The 20,557-nt window shown below is 46.0% G+C and overlaps 1 protein-coding gene across 3 annotated transcripts; it reads right to left on the bottom strand.

Annotated features, from left to right (window-relative positions):
* Nucleotides 1-444: 444 nt before the first annotated feature.
* Nucleotides 445-19,137, bottom strand: slc2a11 (solute carrier family 2 member 11). 3 transcript variants are annotated; one of them, XM_062984087.1, is made up of 12 exons: nucleotides 18,515-19,137; nucleotides 14,972-15,070; nucleotides 13,626-13,786; nucleotides 10,365-10,489; nucleotides 8,994-9,123; nucleotides 8,759-8,907; nucleotides 7,076-7,266; nucleotides 6,793-6,903; nucleotides 6,219-6,320; nucleotides 5,993-6,068; nucleotides 5,386-5,513; nucleotides 445-4,528 (listed from the first exon to the last, which is right to left on the bottom strand). In XM_062984087.1, the coding sequence occupies exons 1-12, from the start codon at nucleotides 18,536-18,538 to the stop codon at nucleotides 4,304-4,306; spliced, it is 1,521 nt and encodes a 506-aa protein (XP_062840157.1). In that variant the 5' UTR covers nucleotides 18,539-19,137; the 3' UTR covers nucleotides 445-4,303. The 3 variants fall into 3 exon arrangements, with proteins under 3 accessions (XP_062840157.1, XP_062840158.1, XP_062840159.1); XM_062984088.1 differs by having other exon boundaries at nucleotides 6,793-6,882; XM_062984089.1 differs by lacking the exon at nucleotides 13,626-13,786.
* Nucleotides 19,138-20,557: the final 1,420 nt, after the last annotated feature.

Below are 20,557 nucleotides of genomic sequence, written 5' to 3'. Positions count from 1 at the left end.
AAAATATCATGATATATTGAAAACATTGACTACAAAAATGCGTTGGATAATCCAGAACGTTGGATAAGCGAGTGTTGGATAAGTGAGACTCTACTATATATATATGCGCGCACACGCATAAATATATATAAAACTATGTGTTCTTAGGAAACTCCCATTTTCCCTTCTTTCCAATGTTTCACATTAATAAATATATTAATATATGTAAATGAATATTTTGGGGAGGAGTCTGTTTGTCTTTTCCAAATTTCTCAATTATGGGATTAAATTTCACAATTAAATTGGGGAGTTAATGAGCGAAAGCCCAAAGACCCGCCTCTTTCCCAGGAACCGGCTTCAAAGGGACAAATTCCAGAGCGAATCTGGAGGGAAGGAATCTCAATTAATCCTCTTTTCAAATTAAAATATTTCCAGGAAAAAAAGAGAAACAAGTCTTCAAAAAAATACTAAGAAATAATAGTATTTATTGGTTTCATTCCCACCGAGTACAAGACCGGCGTTTCTTATTTCCTGAGTAAGAAATAATTCATTCTCATGCGTCACTGTCCACAATATTTTGCAAGAAGGAATTCTTTTAAAATTATATAGATATAGATATATATATATAATATATATATATATGAAGCATCATATCCCCCAAAACAAAAGGAATATTATTTTTCCACTTTGGGTTCACAGAAATAGAACAAAATACAGATTGTCTCTTTTGAGGTAGGTCTTGCAGGAAGGAAAAAGGGTTTTGCAATCATTAATGGAAGGAGCAATTAATGGTGGCGCAATAGGTTAAACCCTTGTGCCGGCTGAACTGCTGACCTGAAGGTTGCGTTTCGAATCCGCGATATGGGGTGAGCTCCCCTCTGTCAGCCCTAGCTTCCCATGTGGGGACATGAGACAAGCCTCCCACAAGGATGGTAACACATCCTGGCAATATCCCCTGGGCAATGTCCTTGCAGACAGCCAGTTATCTCACAACAGAAGGTACTTGCAGGATGCTCTTAAGTCTCTTCTGACACCATTTTAAAAAATCATTAATTAATGATAATAGTATTTCATAAGGATTGCATTGATGGCTTGACTGAAAAATAGCAATAATTTAATAATAATAATAATAATAATAATAATATAAATACAATTTCCTATAGATTGCATTGATTTCTTTGGATCAAGCTAACATAATTTCAACATAATCATAATAAATAATAATAATAGGTTTTCCTAGGAATTGGGTTGATTTCTTCTAAAAAAAAATTCTTAATAATAATAATAAATACGGTTTCCTAGAGATTGCATTGATTTCTTCAGGTCAAACAAACATGATTTCAGGGTTGTTGTGTGTCTTTCGGGCTGTGTGGCCATGTTCCAGAAGCATTCTCTCCTGACGTTTCGCCCACATCTATGGCAGGCATCCTCAGAGGTTGTGAGGTATGGAGAAAACTAAGCAAAGAGGTAAATATATCTGTGGAAAGTCTAGGGTGAGAGAGGTCAGTGTGAATGTGTGTAGTTAATCACTTAAATTAGCATTGAAAAGCTTATCTGCTGTCTTCTTCCTGCCTCTGGGGCATCCTTTGTTTAGAGTCGTTAACTGCCCTAGGTTGATTCATGTCTGGAAATCCTCTGTTTTCAGAGTATTGCTTTTTATTTACTGTTCTGATTCTTGAGTTTTTTAATACTGGTAGCCAGATTTTGTTCATTTTCATGGTTTCTTCCTTTCTGTTGAAGTTGTCCACATGCTTGTGGATTTCAATGGCTTCTCTGTGTCGTCTGACATGATAGTTGTTAGAATGGTCCAGCATTTTTGTGTTCTCAAATAGTATTCTGTGTCCAGGCTGGTTCATCAAATGCTCTGCTATGGCTGATTTCTCTGGTTGAATTAGTCTGCAGTGCCTTTCATGTTCTTTGACTCGTGTTTGGGCGCTGCGTTTGGTGGTCCCTATGTAGACTTGTCCACAGCTGCATGGTATCCGGTAGACTCCTGCAGAAGAGAGAGGATCCCTCTTGTCCTTCGCTGACCGTAGCATTTGTTGAATATATATATATATATATATATATATATATATATATATATATATATATTTACCTCTTTGCTTAGTTTTCTCCATACCTCACAACCTCTGAGGATGCCTGCCATAGATGTGGGCGAAACGTCAGGAGAGAATGCTTCTGGAACATGGCCACACAGCCCGAAAGACACACAACAACCCTGTGATCCTGGCCATGAAAGCCTTCGACAACACAAACATGATTTCATCATAATCATAAATAAAAATAATGATAATGATAATAATATAGTTTTCTAGGGACTGCATTGATCTTCAAGTCAAACTAAGATGACTTCATCATTCATAATAATAATAATAATAATAATAATAACAATAATAATAATAATAGCAGCTGCAAAAGGCCACCCGACTGGGATCTGCACGCATCATCCGAAAATACATCACACAGTCCTAGACACTTGGGAAGTGTTCGACTTGTGATTTTGTGACACGAAATCCAGCATATCTATCTTGTTTGCTGTGTCATAATAATAATAATAATAATAATAATAATAATAATAATACATCACACAGTCCTAGACACTTGGGAAGTGTTCGATTTGTGATTTTGTGATACGAAATCCAGCATATCTATCTTGTTTGCAGTGTCATAATAAAATAATAATAATAATAATATACGGTTTCCTAGTGATTGCATTGATTTCTTGAGGTCAAACTAACATGATTTCGTCATTACCAATGATGATGATGATAATATGTTGTCGAAGGCTTTCATGGTCGGGATCACCAGGTTGTTGTATGTCTTTCGGGCTGTGTGGCCATGTTCCAGAAGTATTCTCTCCTGACGTTTCGCCCACACCCTGGACTCTCCACAGATATATATTTACCTTCCTTGCCTAGTTTATCCATGCCTCACAACCTCTGAGGATGTCAGGGTATTGTGTATTGTGAAATGTTAAAATCAATCTGGATTCAGCAATTATGGAGTTAATGAGAGTCTGCTATGATTGATGTATCACAGGACCAATGGGGTCAAGTGTGTTTTGACCGGGACGTACTATCTTGTTCCTGTGGAATTCCTGTGGAATGCAGGGGAGTTAGTTAGGTTTCCGTGTGTCGAGCGGAGAACAGCGATGAGCAATGGCTGTGAGTGTGCATGAGTCTCTCGGAAAGGACTCATGGAGGAGAAAGGACTGAATTTGCTCTGTCTGTAAATAGGACATGTAAATAAAGTTGTTTGCCGTTGGACTACCAACTGAACCCTCATCTACTGGAGTGAGTTTGTCCAGTGCTGTTTTCCACACCGGGAGACAGTCTGGAAAGAAGGAGGCAGACCGGGATGGTGAATTTTTGGATTTCACTCTGCTACCCATCATCCCCGCTGTCAGAGGATGCCTGCCATAGGTGTGGGCGAAACATCAGGAGAGAATACTTCTGGAACATGGCCACACAGCCTGAAAGACATACAACCACCCTATGATAATAATATATTGATAACATATTATCATTAATAATATATCAAAAAATAAATTCAATATTCATTGATGTCGCCATCCCAGGTGACAGTTGCATTGACAAAAAACAACAGGAAAAACTCAGCCGCTATCAGGACCTCAAGATCAAACTTCAAAGACTCTGGCAGAAACCAGTGCAGGTGGTCCCGGTGGTGATGGGCACACTGGGTGCCGTGCCAAAAGATCTCAGCCGGCATTTGGAAACAATAGACATTGACAAAATTACGATCTGCCAGCTGCAAAAGGCCACCCGACTGGGATCTGCACGCATCATCTGAAAATACATCACACAGTCCTAGACACTTGGGAAGTGTTCGACTTGTGATTTTGTGATACGAAATCCAGCATGTCTATCTTGTTTCCTGTGTCATGCTTATAATAATAATAAATACGGTTTCCTAGCGATTGCATTGATTTCTTGAGGTCAAACTAACATGATTTTGTCACTATCAATGATGATGATAATAATATATTGATAAAAATATTATTATTAATAATAATATATCAAAAAATGAATTCAATATTCATAATAAATATGATTGGTATTGATTTGGAAAGAGGCTTTCCTCTCATGCACCAGTGTGAAGACTATGGATTATGCAGTGCAGTGTCCTCTCTCTCTATATATATATGTGTGTGTGTGTGTGTGTGTGTGTGTGTACATTAAGGCCTTAGGAAGGGGCTGGGCCTCCATTCCAGCGTCAAAAGGGTCTGAGTTGCTTTAAAAGTGCAAAGAGCCAAGGCCTCCCTGGAAGCAGCAGCGGAAGAAAGGAGACCCCCAGGTCCCTCTCAAAGTGCAGTGGCCCTCTCTTCTTCCTCTTCCTCTTCCTCTTCCTGTTCCTCCGTGCGGACCTCGAGGGGGGCTTGGCCTTGGCGGAAGTTGCGCTTCTGGAACTCGGCGGATATTTCCAGGAAGGTCTTCCCTTGCGTTTCCGGGAGGAAGAGGCCCAGGAAGAGGGCGGCCGAGAGGCAGACCAGCAGGAAGGGCAGGTAGCAGAAGGGCCCCAGGGCATCCTGGGAAGAGGAAGCGGAAGAGGAAGCGGAAGAGGGTCATTTCCTCCGCTTGCGGAAGGGAAGAGGGAAGGAAGGAAAGAGAGGGAGAAGAGACTGCAGTAAAGAGGGAAGAAGGAAAGAGATGGATGGAAGGAAGGAAGGAAGGAAGGAAGGAAGGAAGGAAGGAAGGAAGGAAGGAAGGAAGGAAGGAAGGAAGGAAGGAAGGAAGGAAGGAAATAGAGGGAGGGAAGAAGGAAGGAAGAATTAAGAGAGGAAGGAAGAAAAGGAAAGAAGGGAGAGAGGAGAGACTGCAGTAAAAAGGGAAGAAAGGAAGGAAAGAGAGGTGGAAGGAAGGGAGGAAGGAAGAAGGGAAAGAAGGAAAGAAAAATATATAAAGGAGGAAGACGATAAGGAAGGGATGAATGAACTAAGGGAGGGGGGGATGAAGACAAAGGGGAAGAGGAAGTGATCATTTCCTCCTCTTGTAGAAGGAAAGGAGGGAAGGGAAGAGGAAAGGAAGGAAGGAAGGAAGGAAGGAAAGAGAGGGGGGAGGAGAGATGGCAGCAAAGAGGGAGGGAGGGAGGGAGGAAAGACGGAAGGAAGGAAGGAGAGAAGGGAGGAAAAGAAAGAAGGAAAGGAAACATTACAAGGAGGGGAAGTCTCTTAGGAAGGGACTGAACTAAAGGAAGGGAATAAGGAAGAGAGAGAAGGGAAGAGAGAAGGGAAGGAAGGCTGGAAGGAAGGGAGGGAGGGAGAAAAAGGAAGCAGGGAGGGGGGAGAGAAGGTGGAAAAGGAAGGAAGGAGAGGAGGGAGGGGGAGGGAAGGGGAGGGGGGAGGGAGGGGAGGGGGGAGGGAGGGGGCGGGGGGGGTCTCCCTACCAGGAGGAAGGGGAAGGCGGTCCCGACCAGGAAGAGGTTCCCCCAGAGGAGAGACCCTGCGACCATGTAGGCGGCCGGGCGGGAGACCTGGTCAAAGACCTCCGTGGGGATGACCCCCGTGACCCCGGCTGGGAAGAGAAGAGAAGAGACGGGGTCAGGCTGGATGCCCTTGGGTGCCCCCCCAACAGCACTGCCTTGTGGGCTTCCCCTGACAAGTGGGGGTCTCTCTGGAGGTCCTGAAACTGAGGCCGGGTTTACATGTATATAAATCATATCTCCATCTATTGGCCTCAAGGGACCCGGGATGCCCTTACGCCCACAAAGGGGGCCAGACTAGATACCCTCCAGGGCCCCTGCCCTGCCTTCCCTCCAGAGGCCATTTGGAATTGTGGGAGTTGGAGTCCAAAGGCTCTGGAGGGAGGGCCCAAGTTGGCCAATGCCTTTGTCCTCTCGGGACCGGACACGTAAGCCAATCAAGGGGTCACCTGCAGACCCACGTTGCGGGAGGAAAGGCCAAAGTTGCCCCAAGCCTGACCTATGACATTAACATGACCCCACTGCCCTTGAGTGACCCCGGGTGTCCGAATGCCAGCCAAGGGCCGCTCACCGGGTCCGATGCCGAAGCTGAGGATGTAGGCGAAGATGCAGCCCATGCTCACGTAGGGCATCCACTCCACGCTCTCCTGAGGAAGAGAAGCAAACTCCGGGCACTTTGTGCGTGTTCTCCTTTCCATAAATACTGTCCTTTAATCACCCTCTGCGCATGCCCAGAGGCTGCTGTTGGGAGCCAGGCGTCTCCACAGCCCCGCCTCCTCCCCTCCCCCCCATCTCACCTGGAAGTAGAGGGCGAAGGTGAAGACCAGGGCCCAGACGGACATCAGCCCATAGCCACCGACCACCAGGACCCTCCGTCCGACCCTCTCGATGACCAGTGTCTGCAGGAGGGAAGCAAGGATGTCATGATCTCCAATCTTGGACATCTCTGGTCGGCTGACAAAGAACAGATGCCAGCCATAAAACCTCAATTACACTCTGGTATGCGAGAGCCCCTATATAAAAGGGCCAAAGAGAAGGTTCTGGTATTCGGTACAAATTGTCGGGTTCTCTTCTCCCAGTTGTGCTGTGGGTCAGTCTTCCATCGGAAAAAGCACAAGACACACGCTGGTAGATTCCAACAGATTTTATTGTACCGAGAGCCCCATTTATATAGCGGCTCTCGCATACCAGAGGGTCATTGAGGTTTTATGGCTGGCCCGTTTTATGGCTGGCATCTGTTCTTTGTCAGCCGACCGGAGATGTCAAAGATTGGAGATCATGACATCTAGCCCCTTCCATTGTGTCTCTCTATGGAGACCCCGCTGGGAACCCCTTCCCCCATGGCCTCTGGGCACGCGCAGAGCAACTCACGCAGAGCAGGGCGGTCAGCAGCTCGCAGCCTCCGGTGCCGATGATGCAGTACTGGATGCGCTCCCTCGGGATCCCGGCCTCCCGGAAGACCTGCGAGGCGTATGAGTACATCTGGGGGCGGGACACGCCCTGTCCGTCACAGCGGGGCCTTGCCAACAGTGGCCCCAGCGGAGCTAGCCCCGCCCCCTGGGAGCAAGGCCCCTCCCCCTCTTCCTGCCACTTGCCTAGAGCCAAGCCCCGCCCCTCCCTTGAGGCCCCACCCCTACGGCCGCCTGCCACTCACGGAGTCGTTCCCGCAGAGCTGCATGGCGGAGGCCAGGACCACGACGGAGAGGAGCTGCCAGCGGGTGTCGCGGGTGCGGAAGAGGCCCAGGGCCGAGGGGGGGGCCTTCCCCCGGAGGGCGGCCTCTTCCGCCAGGAGCTCCCCCACCTCCGCCTCCAGAGACCCCGACGGGCCACGCAGCCTCCGCAGCGCTGGGGGGAGACAGGGAGGGGGGTCAGGGGGAGGGGCCAAGAGAAAGAGGGGAGGAGCCTCACTTGGAGGGAGAAAGGGGAGGGGCCTCACTTGGGGGAGGGGCTTGGTTCTATGCCAAGAGAAAGGCGGGGAGGGCCTTCACTTTGCAAGTGACCGGGAAAAATTGGGGAGGAGTCTGTTTGGAGGGAGGAGCCTTGCTTGGAGGGGCGGGGCTTGGCTCCATGCAAGTGACAAGAGGAGGGTCAGTGGGAGGAGCCACACTTGGAGAGGAGAAAGGGGAGGGGCCTCACTTGGGGGAGGGGCTTGGTTCTATGCCAAGAGAAAGGCGGGGAGGGGCCTCACTTGGAGGGGAGGGGCTTCACTGTGCAAGTGACCGGGAGAAATTGGGGAGGAGTCTGTTTGGAGGGAGGAGCCTTGCTTGGAGGGGCGGGGCTTGGCTCCATGCAAGTGACAAGAGGAGGGTCAGTGGGAGGAGCCACACTTGGAGAGGAGAAAGGGGCGGGGCTTCACTTGGAGGGGAGGGGCTTGGCTCTATGCCAAGAGAAAGGCGGGGAGGGGCCTCACTTGGAGGGGAGGGGCTTCACTGTGCAAGTGACCGGGAGAAATTGAGGGAGGAGTCTGTTTGGAGGGAGGAGCCTTGCTTGGAGGGGCGGGGCTTGGCTCCATGCAAGTGACAAGAGGAGGGTCAGTGGGAGGAGCCACACCTGGAGCAGAGAAAGGGGAGGGGCCTCACTGGGGGAGGGGCTTGGTTCTATGCCAAGAGAAAGGCGGGGAGGGGCCTCACTTGGAGGGGAGGGGCTTCACTGTGCAAGTGACCGGGAAAAATTGGGGGAGGAGTCCGATTGGAGGGAGGAGCCTTGCTTGGAGGGGCGGGGCTTGGCTCCATGCAAGTGACAAGAGGAGGGTCAGTGGGAGGAGCCACACTTGGAGAGGAGAAAGGGGCGGGGCTTCACTTGGAGGGGAGGGGCTTGGCTCTATGCCAAGAGAAAGAGGGGAAGGAGCCTCACCTGGAGGGGAGGGGCTTCACTGTGCAAGTGACCGGGAGAAATTGAGGGAGGAGTCTGTTTGGAGGGAGGAGCCTTGCTTGGAGGGGCGGGGCTTGGCTCCATGCAAGTGACAAGAGGAGGGTCAGTGGGAGGAGCCACACTTGGAGAGGAGAAAGGGGCGGGGCTTCACTTGGAGGGGAGGGGCTTGGCTCTATGCCAAGAGAAAGAGGGGAAGGAGCCTCACCTGGAGGGGAGGGGCTTCCCTGTGCAAGTGACCGGGAGAAATTGAGGGAGGAGTCTGTTTGGAGGGAGGAGCCTTGCTTGGAGGGGCGGGGCTTGGCTCCATGCAAGTGACAAGAGGAGGGTCAGTGGGAGGAGCCACACATGGAGGGGAGGAAGGGGCGGGGCTTCACCTGGAGGGGAGGGGCTTGGCTCTATGCCAGGAGTGCGGAGAGTGTGTGGCGGAAAGGGTGGCCCGGGCCCGAGGGCAAGAGGGTCTCCTCACCCTGGAGACAGGCCTTGGGGTCCTTCCGGTCGATGAGGAGGAAGCGGGGGCTCTCGGGGGCCCAGGGCAGGAGGGCCAGCTGCAGGACGGCCGGGACGGCGTTGCTGGACAGCAGGAAGGGCCAGGCCCCCTCCGACCCCAGGACCTCCCTGCAAAGGAGGAAGCAAAGGAAGGGAAGAAGGAAATGCGGCCTCCGTGCCCCCCGGCCCCTGGGCCCTTGACCCTCCCTCCTCACCTGAGCCCCACCACTTGGCCCAGGACCAGGCCGAGGGCCGTGAAGATGGCGCAGGTCAAGGAGACGCAGCCGCGGAGGTCCCGGGGGGCACTCTCCCCCAAGTACATGGGCTGGACGCTGAGCCCCACCCCTGCGCACGGGGAAGCCACCACCATCAGCATCAACAGATCATCATCACAATGGGAGATAATAAGAATAATAATAGTAATCAATAATAATATCACGGATATAATATTAATCTCTAATAATGTAAAAATCATGTAATGTAATCATTATTACATTATCATAAACAACATCAACAACAACAGCAGCAGCAACAAATAGTAACATGCTCATCCCCACCCCTGGAAGAAAAGGCAGGGAGAGAGAGAGAGAAACTGACCAAATAATCCGTTACAATAATACGGTAGAGTCTCACTTATCCAACATAAACGGGCCGGCAGAACATTGGATAAGCGAAAATGTTGGATAATATGGAGGGATTAAGGAAAAGCCTATTAAACATCAAAATATGTTATGATTTTACAAATTAAGCACCAAAACACTATGTTTAAAACAAATAGATAAAAAAAGTAGTTTAATACATGATAACATTATGTAATAATTACTGTATTTATGAATTTAGCACCAAAATTTCACAACTTATTGAAAAATTGACTACAAAAACATTGACTACTAAAAGGCAAACTGCCTTGGATAATACAGAACCTTGGATAAGCGAGACTCTACTGTAGTACATTATTATAAATAGTACCCCGGCTTCGCAGTTGACCTATGCAGCCCCGAAAGACAGTTGCACCTGTCAATTAGGGAAATTTAGGGATGCTGTATGCGGGAGGCTAATTTACAACACCATAAAACTGCGATCAAAACACGAGGAAAGGAATGAGGAAGTACAGCCACGACTGGATGGTGAAGCAACAGCTCCCCCTGTGGCCGGAATCGTGAAGCTGGAAAAATGTTAAAAATGCCTCTGAGTCTGTCTAATGTATGTTGTTTGTCTGTTGGCATTGAACGTTTGCCATATTTACAATGTTTACAATGTTCATTGTAATCCGCCCTGAGTCCCCTTCGGAATGAGAAAGAAGGGCGGAATATAAATACTGTAAATAAATAAATAAATAAATAAATAGTAAATGGTATGTTAATGATAATAATTAAAACCTCAAATAATGATACAATAATAATAATAATAATAATAATAATAACTACATGCTCATTCCCACCCCTGGATTGATCAAGAACAATTCATCAACAACATCAATAACAAATAATAATAACAATAACAATTGTAGATAATAAAAATCAATAACAATATCACTGATATAATCACCATCATCATTATCTCTAATAATGTAATAATAATACTACCAGCGTTGACTCCGGCCAGGAAGCGTCCCAGGAAGACCATCTCGATGGACTTTGCTGCCCGGCTACTGACCACCAACACGGCCGAGAGGAGGACAAAGGCGTTGTTGAGGAGCAGAGATTTCTTCCTGTTTGGTTTTGGGAGAGAGGGCCAATGGTGAGTTGGGCTGGACCGGGCATGGGCCAACCTCAGCCCTCCCTCCCTCCAGGTGTTTTGGACTCCAACTCCCACAATTCCTAAGAGCCGGTCTCCTAAGAAACTGTTGCACCTCAGCAGGGTTTCCCCTTGCTCGCAGCACCCACCAAGAAACCCAACATGAAGGCCAAGCAGTTTATTAAGAAAGCACATATAAAAAAGGGCAAAACACCATGGAGTAAATAAAGGGAAAAACCCAAGAGTTAACACAGAAGGCAAAAGTCACAAGCAAAAAGTCAGATCAAAACTGTTCACAGGAAACAATCCAAAGGCAGAATGAATCCATAACTGGAACATGAATCTCTAGGCAAAATCCAGAAAACCAGGTGCATAACATGAACATGAATCCCAAAATCTTCCATGAAACAAGATACCAGATTATGTACTTGATTCCTGGCTTGAGCGAGAAACAAGACTAAAAGACTTCACGGGGAAGGCTGTCAGGGTATTGTGAATTGTGTGAAATGATAAAATCAATCTAGGCTGTTAGAAATGCCTTCTGTGTTAGTTTCGGCAAGGCATTTCAGTAGCTATGGAGTTAATAAGAACCTGCTTTGATTGATGTACCACAGGACCAATGGGGTCAAGTCCGTTTGACCGGGACTTTCTTCATGATCTGTGGAATGCAGGGGAGTGTCGTTTTTGTTAGTGTGTTCAGCATGAGCATTCACTGGAGATGGACTATGAATACGAATGCTCTGAAGCTGAGGAGACACTGCCATGTGTCTGGGATTTATTGTAAATAACTGCAACTGTAAATAGTTATGTAAATAAAGTTAAACAACAGTTGGATTTCAACTGACCCTTCGCCTGCTGGAGTGTTTGTTGACCAGTGCTGATTCTCCGCATGGGAAGACAGCCTGGAGAAGGAGGTGAGAGCAGGATGATGATTTCTGGAACCCACTCTGCACGGCAAACAGGGTCTCACCCCACCGTCGTCCCCCTGACAAAGGCGACATTGCTAGATCTAAAATCCCCCCACAGCTTCCTCTGGTTTAAGGACTACAAAGCATGAGTGCATTCTTTTGACCTTTAGCGGGCCGGTTCCCCCCCCCCCTCTCTCTCTAATTCTGCCTGATCTTCTGCACCTGAATCTGTCCCCCCCGCCCCGCCCCCCGGAGCCGCTCTTGAACGTGCATCCAAGTCCACTGCTGCCCCAGATGAGCTAACATTATCATTGCTGCATGTAGGTGAAAGATCACTTCCCTGGCTGCTGGATTCCAAAACATCTCTACTTCCACATGGAGACACAGCCTGTTGCTCCAACACCCCCCCTCCCCTTTTCCCCCTTCTCGGCTGCATCTCATTCCAGCATTCTCCCAGGCTCTGAAAATACATCTTATCTCTGAGACCCTGAAACCCCAGGACCCTCAGCGCCATCAGGTTGAATTACAACAGAAACCATGAAAACGAACACAATCTGGCTCTCGATATTAAAAAAAACTCCAAAATCAGAAAAGTAAATAAAGAACAAAACTCAGAAAACAGGTGTATTCCAGACAGGAAACAATCAGGGTCAGATAACACTTCCCAACAAAGGATTCCCCCAGGAAGGAAGCAGCTAGGCCTTGAATCTGCAAGGGCATTAAATGCTAATCAAGGTGATCAATTCACACTTTCCTCCAACAGACAAGAGCTCTTCCTCTCACCCTGGACATCATTCCACAGGGATATAAACCCTGCTTGCCTAGTTTCCAACAGACCTCTGAGGATGCCTGCCATAGATGTGGGCGAAACGTCAGGAGAGAATGCTTCTGGAACATGGCCATGGCTGGCCTTTGGAGAGACAGCCATTGGATGACCAGCCTCATAATAATAATAATAATAATAATAATAATAATAATAATAATAATAATAATAATAACTTTATTTTTATACCCCGCCCCATCTCCCCGAAGGGACTTGGGGCGGCTTACATGGGGCCTAGCCCGATAAAACAAACAAAACAGTAACAAAGCAATAAAACAATTATCCCAGTAAAAAACATCAACATCAATAAAAACAATCATTAAAATCAACAAGCAGGATACAGTGTTAAAAACAGGAGACTATTATATAATATAATTATAATTCTATTCTGAATGTTATTAGGTTCCTTTCACTGGGATATTTTAATCTAATGATTTTATCTTATATTGCTGCTATAGTCCCCCCCACCTTTGAAGTTGACTGAATCGCATTGGTGGTTGTTTGATATTATTACTATTGATATTATTACTGTTGTTTAAATCTTTGTTTTAACTTGTTTTATCATCTTCTTGTGTTTTAAACTGTGTGTATTGTCAATGTATTTGCGCTGTCACTTTTGTAACATTGTGAGCCGCCCCGAGTCCCCACGGGGAGATGGTGGCGGGGTATAAATAAAGTTTTATTATTATTATTGACACAACGACCTTGTATGACACAGCAAACAAGATAGGTATGCTGGATTTCGTGTCACAAAATCACAAGTCGAACACTTCCCAAGTGTCTAGGACTGTGTGATATATTTTTGATTGATGCGCGCAGATCCCAGTAGGGTGGCCTTTTGCAGTTGGCAGATCATGATTTTGTCAATGTCTATTGTTTCCAAATGCCGGCTGAGATCTTTTGGCACGGCACCCAGTGTGCCCATCACCACCGGGACCACCTGCACTGGTTTCTGCCAGAGTCTTTGAAGTTCAATCTTGAGGTCCTGAGAGCGGCTGAGTTTTTCCTGTTGTTTTTCGTCAATGCGATTGTCACCTGGAATGATCCAAACCTTTTTCTTTTCCACAACTGTGATGTCTGGTGTGTTGTGTTCCAGAACTTTGTCAGTCTGGATTCGGAAGTCCCACAGTATCTTTGCATGCTCATTTTCCAATACTTTATTATTATTATTATTATTATTATTATTATTATTATTATTATTATTATACAGCCCGGAAAACTTAGCAACCCAGCCGATAAGCTGTTAGGAATTGTAGGAGTTGGATTCCAAAACACCTGGAGGGAGGTGTCCATGCCCGATCCTAGAACCAAGGCCGTCCTTCCCAACACCCTCAGACCCCTCCCGGCAGATGTCCATCCGGCAGATGTCCCTTGCTCACCTCCCTGCCTTGAGGGCCAGGGGTCCGGCCAGCAGCGCCCCCGCCAGGCCCCCCAGGGGGAAGAGGGAGACCACCAGCGACCAGCACAGCCTCGTCCCAAAGGCCCCCAGCGGAGACCCCCAGCGCGCGGACCAGGAGGCGTTGGCAAAGGCCTGGAGGGGCTGCAGCGGGCGGCGGGGGCGGGGGGGGGAATGGGGCAAACAAATAGCCAGGTCAAATCGAGAGCCATGGGGAGGGAAAGGGATGCCTTCAGGCAACAGGCATCACTCCTGCGCGACAGGTCTATTGACATGCCATTCATACAGACCGCAGGTGAGAGAGAAAGATGCTCCCCCTCCCCTCCGTCCTCCCTTCACTTTCTGTCTTTCCTTCCTTCCTTCCTTCCTTCCTTCCTTCCTTCCTTCCTTCTCGCCTTCCTTTCCTTGCACTCTCCCCATCCCTTCCTTTTGCCTCCCATTTAAGAGAGAATCACAGCCCTACTTTTTTTACTCCCCCCATTTCGCAAAAGAATAAGAAAAATCAGAAATATAAATAAATGCAATAGATATAAAGTATACATGCATATTATATTATAAAATATGAATAAATTGAATATACAATATAAAAATATTATATATACAGTAGAGTCTCACTTATCCAAACAACATAACATTCCTGCGTATTGAACTACTTTTTCTGTCAAATTTGTTGTATCACATGATGTTTTGGTGCTTAATTTGTAAAATCATAATCTAATTTGATGTTTAATAGGCTTTTCCTTAATCCCTCCTTATTATCCAAGATATTCGCTTATCCAAGCTACTGCCAGCCCGTTTAGCTTGGATAAGTGAGACTCTACTGTGTGTATATATATATATATATATATATATATATACACACACACACACACATACACACACACATATACACACACATATATCTATTAAATAAAAGGGCCTCTTCAAAGGTGATCTAGTCTGACCGCTTGCCATAAAGATATAGACAAATATAGATATATAAATATCTTACATAAATATAAGTAAAAGAGAACCTCAAGGGTCACCTAGTCTGACTCACTTGCTATAAAGATATATAAGTATAGACAGATATAGGTAGATAAATAAATATTTTAAATACGTTTGGGAGAAACCGCTAAGGGCCATCCAGTCCAACCAATACACCATTCAATCCCTCCCAACAGATGGCCTTCCAGTCTCTACTTAACAACCTCCAATGGATAAACCAGTACCCTCCCTCCCTCCCCTTTTTCCTTGCACTCCCTTTTTCTCTTCCCTCCCTTTTCCCTTCCTTCTGTTCTTCCTTTTTTCCTTCCTTCCTTCCTTCCCTTCCTCTCTCTCTTTACTTACCTCCGTCGGGGCGTTGATGATGGTGAGGTTGTATCCATACTGGAAGCAGCCCCCGATTCCGGCCGCAACGACGGTTAGGATCAGGACCCGGGCCTGAAACTAAGGAAGGAAAGAAGAGAGGAAGGAAAGAAGGAAGGAAGGAAGGAAGGAGGGAGGGAAGGAGGGAGGGAGGGAGGGAGGGAGGGAGGAAGGAGGGAGGAAGGAAAAAGGGAAGGAGATGAGGGAGGATAAAGAAGAAGGAGAAAGAAGGGAAAGTGGAATTTGAAAGCAGAGAGAGTGAAAAGGAAGGGAGTAGAAAGAGATAGAAAAGAGGTGGAAGAGGAAAAGGGAGAAAGGAAAGAAGAATGGAACAGGAAAGGAAGGAAAGAAGGGAGAACATTAAGGAATTGAAAGAGGAAGGCAGGGAAGAAGGAGGAAAAGGAAGGGAAGAAGGAGGAAGAGAAAGGAAGGGAAGAAAGTAATAATGAAACAGGAGGAAGGAAGGAGAAAACAGGAAGATAACAGAAGGAAGGAAGGAAGGAAGGAAGGAAGGAAGGAAGGAAGGAAGGAAGGAAGGAAGGAAGGAGAAAACAGGAAGATAACAGAAGGAAGGAAGGAAGGAGTTGAAAAACAAAGGTGAAAGAAAGGGAAGAAGGAGGAAAAGACAAGGAAGGGAAGAAAGAAATGATGAAACAGGAGGAAGGAAGGAGAAAACAGGAAGATAACAGAAGGAAGGAAGGAAGGAAGGAAGGAAGGAAGGAAGGAAGGAAGGAAGGAAGGAAGGAAGGAAGGAAGGAAAAGGGGAAGGAGATATTGGTGGATAAAGAAGGGAAAGTGGAATTTGAAGGCAGAGAGAGTGAAAAGGAAGGGAGTAGAAAGAGATAGAAAAGAGGTGGAAGAGGAAAAGGGAGAAAGGAAAGAAGAATGGAACAGGAAAGGACGGGAAGAAGGGAGAACATTAAGGAAAGAGGAAGGAGGAGGAAAAGGAAGGGAAGAAGGAGGAAGAGAAAGGAAGGGAAGAAAGTAATAATGAAACAGGAGGAAGGAAGGAGAAAACAGGAAGATAACAGAAGGAAGGAAGGAAGGAAGGAAGGAAGGAAGGAAGGAAGGAAGGAAGGAAGGAGAAAACAGGAAGATAACAGAAGGAAGGAAGGAAGGAGTTGAAAAACAAAGGTGAAAGAAAGGGAAGAAGGAGGAAAAGACAAGGAAGGGAAGAAAGAAATGATGAAACAGGAGGAAGGAAGGAGAAAACAGGAAGATAACAGAAGGAAGGAAGGAAGGAAGGAAGGAAGGAAGGAAGGAAGGAAGGAAGGAAGGAAGGAAAAGGGGAAGGAGATAATGGTGGATAAAGAAGGGAAAGTGGAATTTGAAGGCAGAGAGAGTGAAAAGGAAGGGAGTAGAAAGAGATAGAAAAGAGGTGGAAGAGGAAAAGGGAGAAAGGAAAGAAGAATGGAACAGGAAAGGACGGGAAGAAGGGAGAACATTAAGGAAAGAGGAAGGAGGAGGAAAAGGAAGGGAAGAAGGAGGAAGAGAAAGGAAGGGAAGAAAGTAATAATGAAACAGGAGGAAGGAAGGAGAAAACAGGAAGATAACAGAAGGAAGGAAGGAAGGAAGGAAGGAAGGAAGGAAGGAAGGAAGGAAGGAAGGAAGGAAGGAAGGAAGGAGAAAACAGGAAGATAACAGAAGGAAGGAAGGAAGGAGTTGAAAAACAAAGGTGAAAGAAAGGGAAGAAGGAGGAAAAGACAAGGAAGGGAAGAAAGAAATGATGAAACAGGAGGAAGGAAGGAGAAAACAGGAAGATAACAGAAGGAAGGAAGGAAGGAAGGAAGGAAGGAAGGAAGGAAGGAAGGAAGGAAGGAAGGAAGGAAGGAAGGAAAAGGGGAAGGAGATATTGGTGGATAAAGAAGGGAAAGTGGAATTTGAAGGCAGAGAGAGTGAAAAGGAAGGGAGTAGAAAGAGATAGAAAAGAGGTGGAAGAGGAAAAGGGAGAAAGGAAAGAAGAATGGAACAGGAAAGGACGGGAAGAAGGGAGAACATTAAGGAAAGAGGAAGGAGGAGGAAAAGGAAGGGAAGAAGGAGGAAGAGAAAAGAAGGGAAGAAAGTAATAATGAAACAGGAGGAAGGAAGGAGAAAACAGGAAGATAACAGAAGGAAGGAAGGAAGGAAGGAAGGAAGGAAGGAAGGAAGGAAGGAAGGAAGGAAGGAAGGAAGGAAGGAAGGAGTTGAAAAACAAAGGTGAAAGTAAGGGAAGAAGGAGGAAAAGACAAGGAAGGGAAGAAAGAAATAATGAAACAGGAGGAAGAAAGGAGAAAACAGGAAGATAACAGAAGGAAGGAAGGAGAACAGCAAGGAGTTGAAAGAGGAAGGAGAAATAATAATAATAATAATAATAATAATAATAATAATAATAATAATAATAATAAAACTTTATTTATACCCCGCCACCATCTCCCCAACGGGGACTCGGGGCGGCTTACATGGGGCCATGCCCAAGACAATACAATGTAAACAGCATATAAAAGAACAGCACATCACAATACAATAAGCAATACAATAAATAATAATATCCATTACAAAATAAAATAATAATCCTTTGTAGACCTAAGACAAATTCATCAGATGCATAAAGAAGATTTAAGTCTACGAAAACATATGCTTCCAAGTGCTTTCTCTCAGTTAGTCACGTGCTGATTCATACTAACATTGCTATCTTTTTTAATTTTATACACATCATGGGAAAGAACGACTCACAAGAATAAATAATAATGTTTATCAAGGTAGAAGGCTGTAGGAAAATTGGAAGTCACATTACAGATGAATAGATTCAATCAGGGAAGCCAAAGGTTTGCAAGACCTTAGCAAGCCTGTTGACTTTTGGAACGCTCATTCATAGATTCATCATATGCTGAAGTCAACTTGGTTGCAACTAACAAGTATCCCATGTAACCAGAATCAATTATAATAACAGTTCCACATGATGTAACTGAAAGAAGAGGAAGAGGAGAAAGGAAGGAATATTTTACCCACACATACACACATACATAAAATATTTGCTGTATTTCACTGTCTCTTATAAAGGCACTGCCTGCTATTTGTATCCATTCCCATACACACACACATATAATATTCAAGCAGTTATATATAAATAGAGAGACAAATACTCATAGATGTGTGTCTATCTATTTCTCTGGACGAGGAAGCCAAGTACAAAAAAGGAAATAAAGGAAATAATAATAATAATAATAATAATAATAATAATAACAGTTTTATTATATTTCATTATCATTTGCCTGCCTTTAATTATTTCTTTATGGGGAAGGACGGGCTTGTTGTGCTCTAATCAATGTATTCTGCAGCATAAACCAAGCTCAGTGCCTAACCCAGGCCTGGGCCAACCGGGGCCCTCCCTCCTGGGGTTTTGGACTACAACTCCCACAATTCCTAGCAGCCTACCGGCTGCTAGGAATTGTGGGAGTTGTAGTCCAAAACCCCAGGAGGGAGGGCCCCGGTTGGCCCTCTGCTTGCAATAAACAATATATTATTATTACTAATTACTATATTTACCATCCTTTGCAGGAGGGAAGCCATGGCCTGCCTTCCTTCAGCCTTCAATGGGAGATCCCTGGATCCACTGGGATCATCGGTGAGCCATTACCTTCTCTTCTGCATGCAAATCAGGGCGGCGCTGATTGGCTGGCTGCTCCCTCGCCGGCTTCGGCGCCCTCCGTTCCCACGCTTCCGGAGGCCCCGCCCCTCGCGTATGCAAATGAAGCCCGTGCTGATTGGCTGGCCGGCTTCGGGCCGCCCAGGAGTCGCAGGCCACGCCCTCTCTGCCCGCGATTACAGGAGAGTCTCACTTATCCAACATAAACGGGCCGGCAGAACGTTGGATAAGCGAATATGTTGGATAATAAGGAGGGATTAAGGAAAAGTCTAATTACGTTATGATTTTACAAATTAAGCACCCAAACATCATGTTATACAACAAATTTGACGGAAAAAGTACAGTAGAGTCTCGCTTATCCAACGTAAACAGGCCAGCAGAATGCTGGATAAGTGAATATGTTGGATAATAAGGAGAGATTAAGGAAAGGCCTATTTAACATCAAATTAGGTTATGATTTTACAAATTAAGCACCAAAACATCATGTTATACAACAAATTTGACAGAAAAAGTAGTTCAATACATAATAATGCTATGTAGTAATTACTGTATTTACGAATTTAGCGCCAAAATATCACGATGTATTGAAAACATCGACTACAAAAATGCGTTGGATAATCCAGAACGTTGGATAAGCGAATATAATAATAATAATAATAATAAAACTTTATTTATACCCCGCCACCATCTCCCCAATGGGGACTCGGGGCGGCTTACATGGGGCCATGCCCGGGAAAAATACAATATAACACAATATAAAAACAACATATCATAATACAATTACAACAATACAATAAAGAATCATATACAGTACAACACAAAATCCAAAGAGCAGTATAACAGGGCAGGCCGCACTGACACTCAGTTAAAACTCGGGGTGAGAAAAGGATAAGAAAAAGGATAAGAATAAAACCACAGGGAACTAGGAAAAGATAGCAGACAGTCTAGAGGATAAATAATGGGGGCGTAACAAAAGCATGTAACAGTTACTCTCCGAAAGCACATCGGAAGAGCCATGTTTTTAGATCTTTCCTAAAGTCTGAAAGAGTGGGGGCTTGCCTGATTTCAATGGGCAATGAGTTCCATAAACGGGGGGCCACAGCAGAAAAGGCCCTCTCCCTAGTTCCTACAAGGCGGGTCTGGGATAAAGGCAGTGGCGACAGGAGGGCCTCCCCTGACGATCGCAGAGATCGGGCAGGTTTATGGTAGGAGATACGGTCACGAAGGTAGGTGGGTCCCAAACCGTTTAGGGCTTTATATATGATGGTCTGCACCTTGAATTGGGATCGGAAAATGAACGGAAGCCAGTGGAGCTCCTTAAACAGGGGAGTAGATCTCTCCCTGTAATTCGCCCCAGTTATTAATCTGGCAGCCGAGCGTTGGACCAGTTGTAATTTCCGAGCCGTCTTCAAGGGAAGCCCCACGTAGAGCGCATTACAGTAGTCCAGTCTAGAGGTAACTAGGGCATGGACCACCGTGGTCAAGTCAGACTTCACGAGGTATGGTCGCAGTTGGCGCACAAGTTTGAGTTGTGCGAAAGCCCTCCCGGCCACCGCCGACACCTGCGCTTCAAGCGTCAACGCTGAGTCCAGGAGGACCCCCAAACTGCAATGGACCTGTGGTTTCAGGGGGAGTGCGACCCCGTCCAGCACAGGTTGCCACCCAATACCCCGATCTGACGAGCGACTGACCAGGAGGGCCTCTGTCTTGTCAGGATTGATCCTCAGCTTGTTCCTCCTCATCCAGTCCGCCACAGCGGCCAGGCATGTTGGATAATAAGGAGGGATTAAGGAAAGGCCTATTTAACATCAAATTAGGTTATGATTTTACAAATTAAGCAACAAAACATCGTGTTATACAACAAATTTGACAGAAAAAGTATTTCAATACATAATAATGCTATGTAGTAATTACTGTATTTACGAATTTAGCACCAAAATATC

This window comes from Anolis carolinensis, chromosome 6 (assembly GCF_035594765.1).
Source record: "Anolis carolinensis isolate JA03-04 chromosome 6, rAnoCar3.1.pri, whole genome shotgun sequence".
In the NCBI taxonomy this organism is placed as follows: Eukaryota; Metazoa; Chordata; class Lepidosauria; order Squamata; family Dactyloidae; genus Anolis; species Anolis carolinensis.
This window is presented reverse-complemented; position numbering and strand designations above follow the sequence as displayed.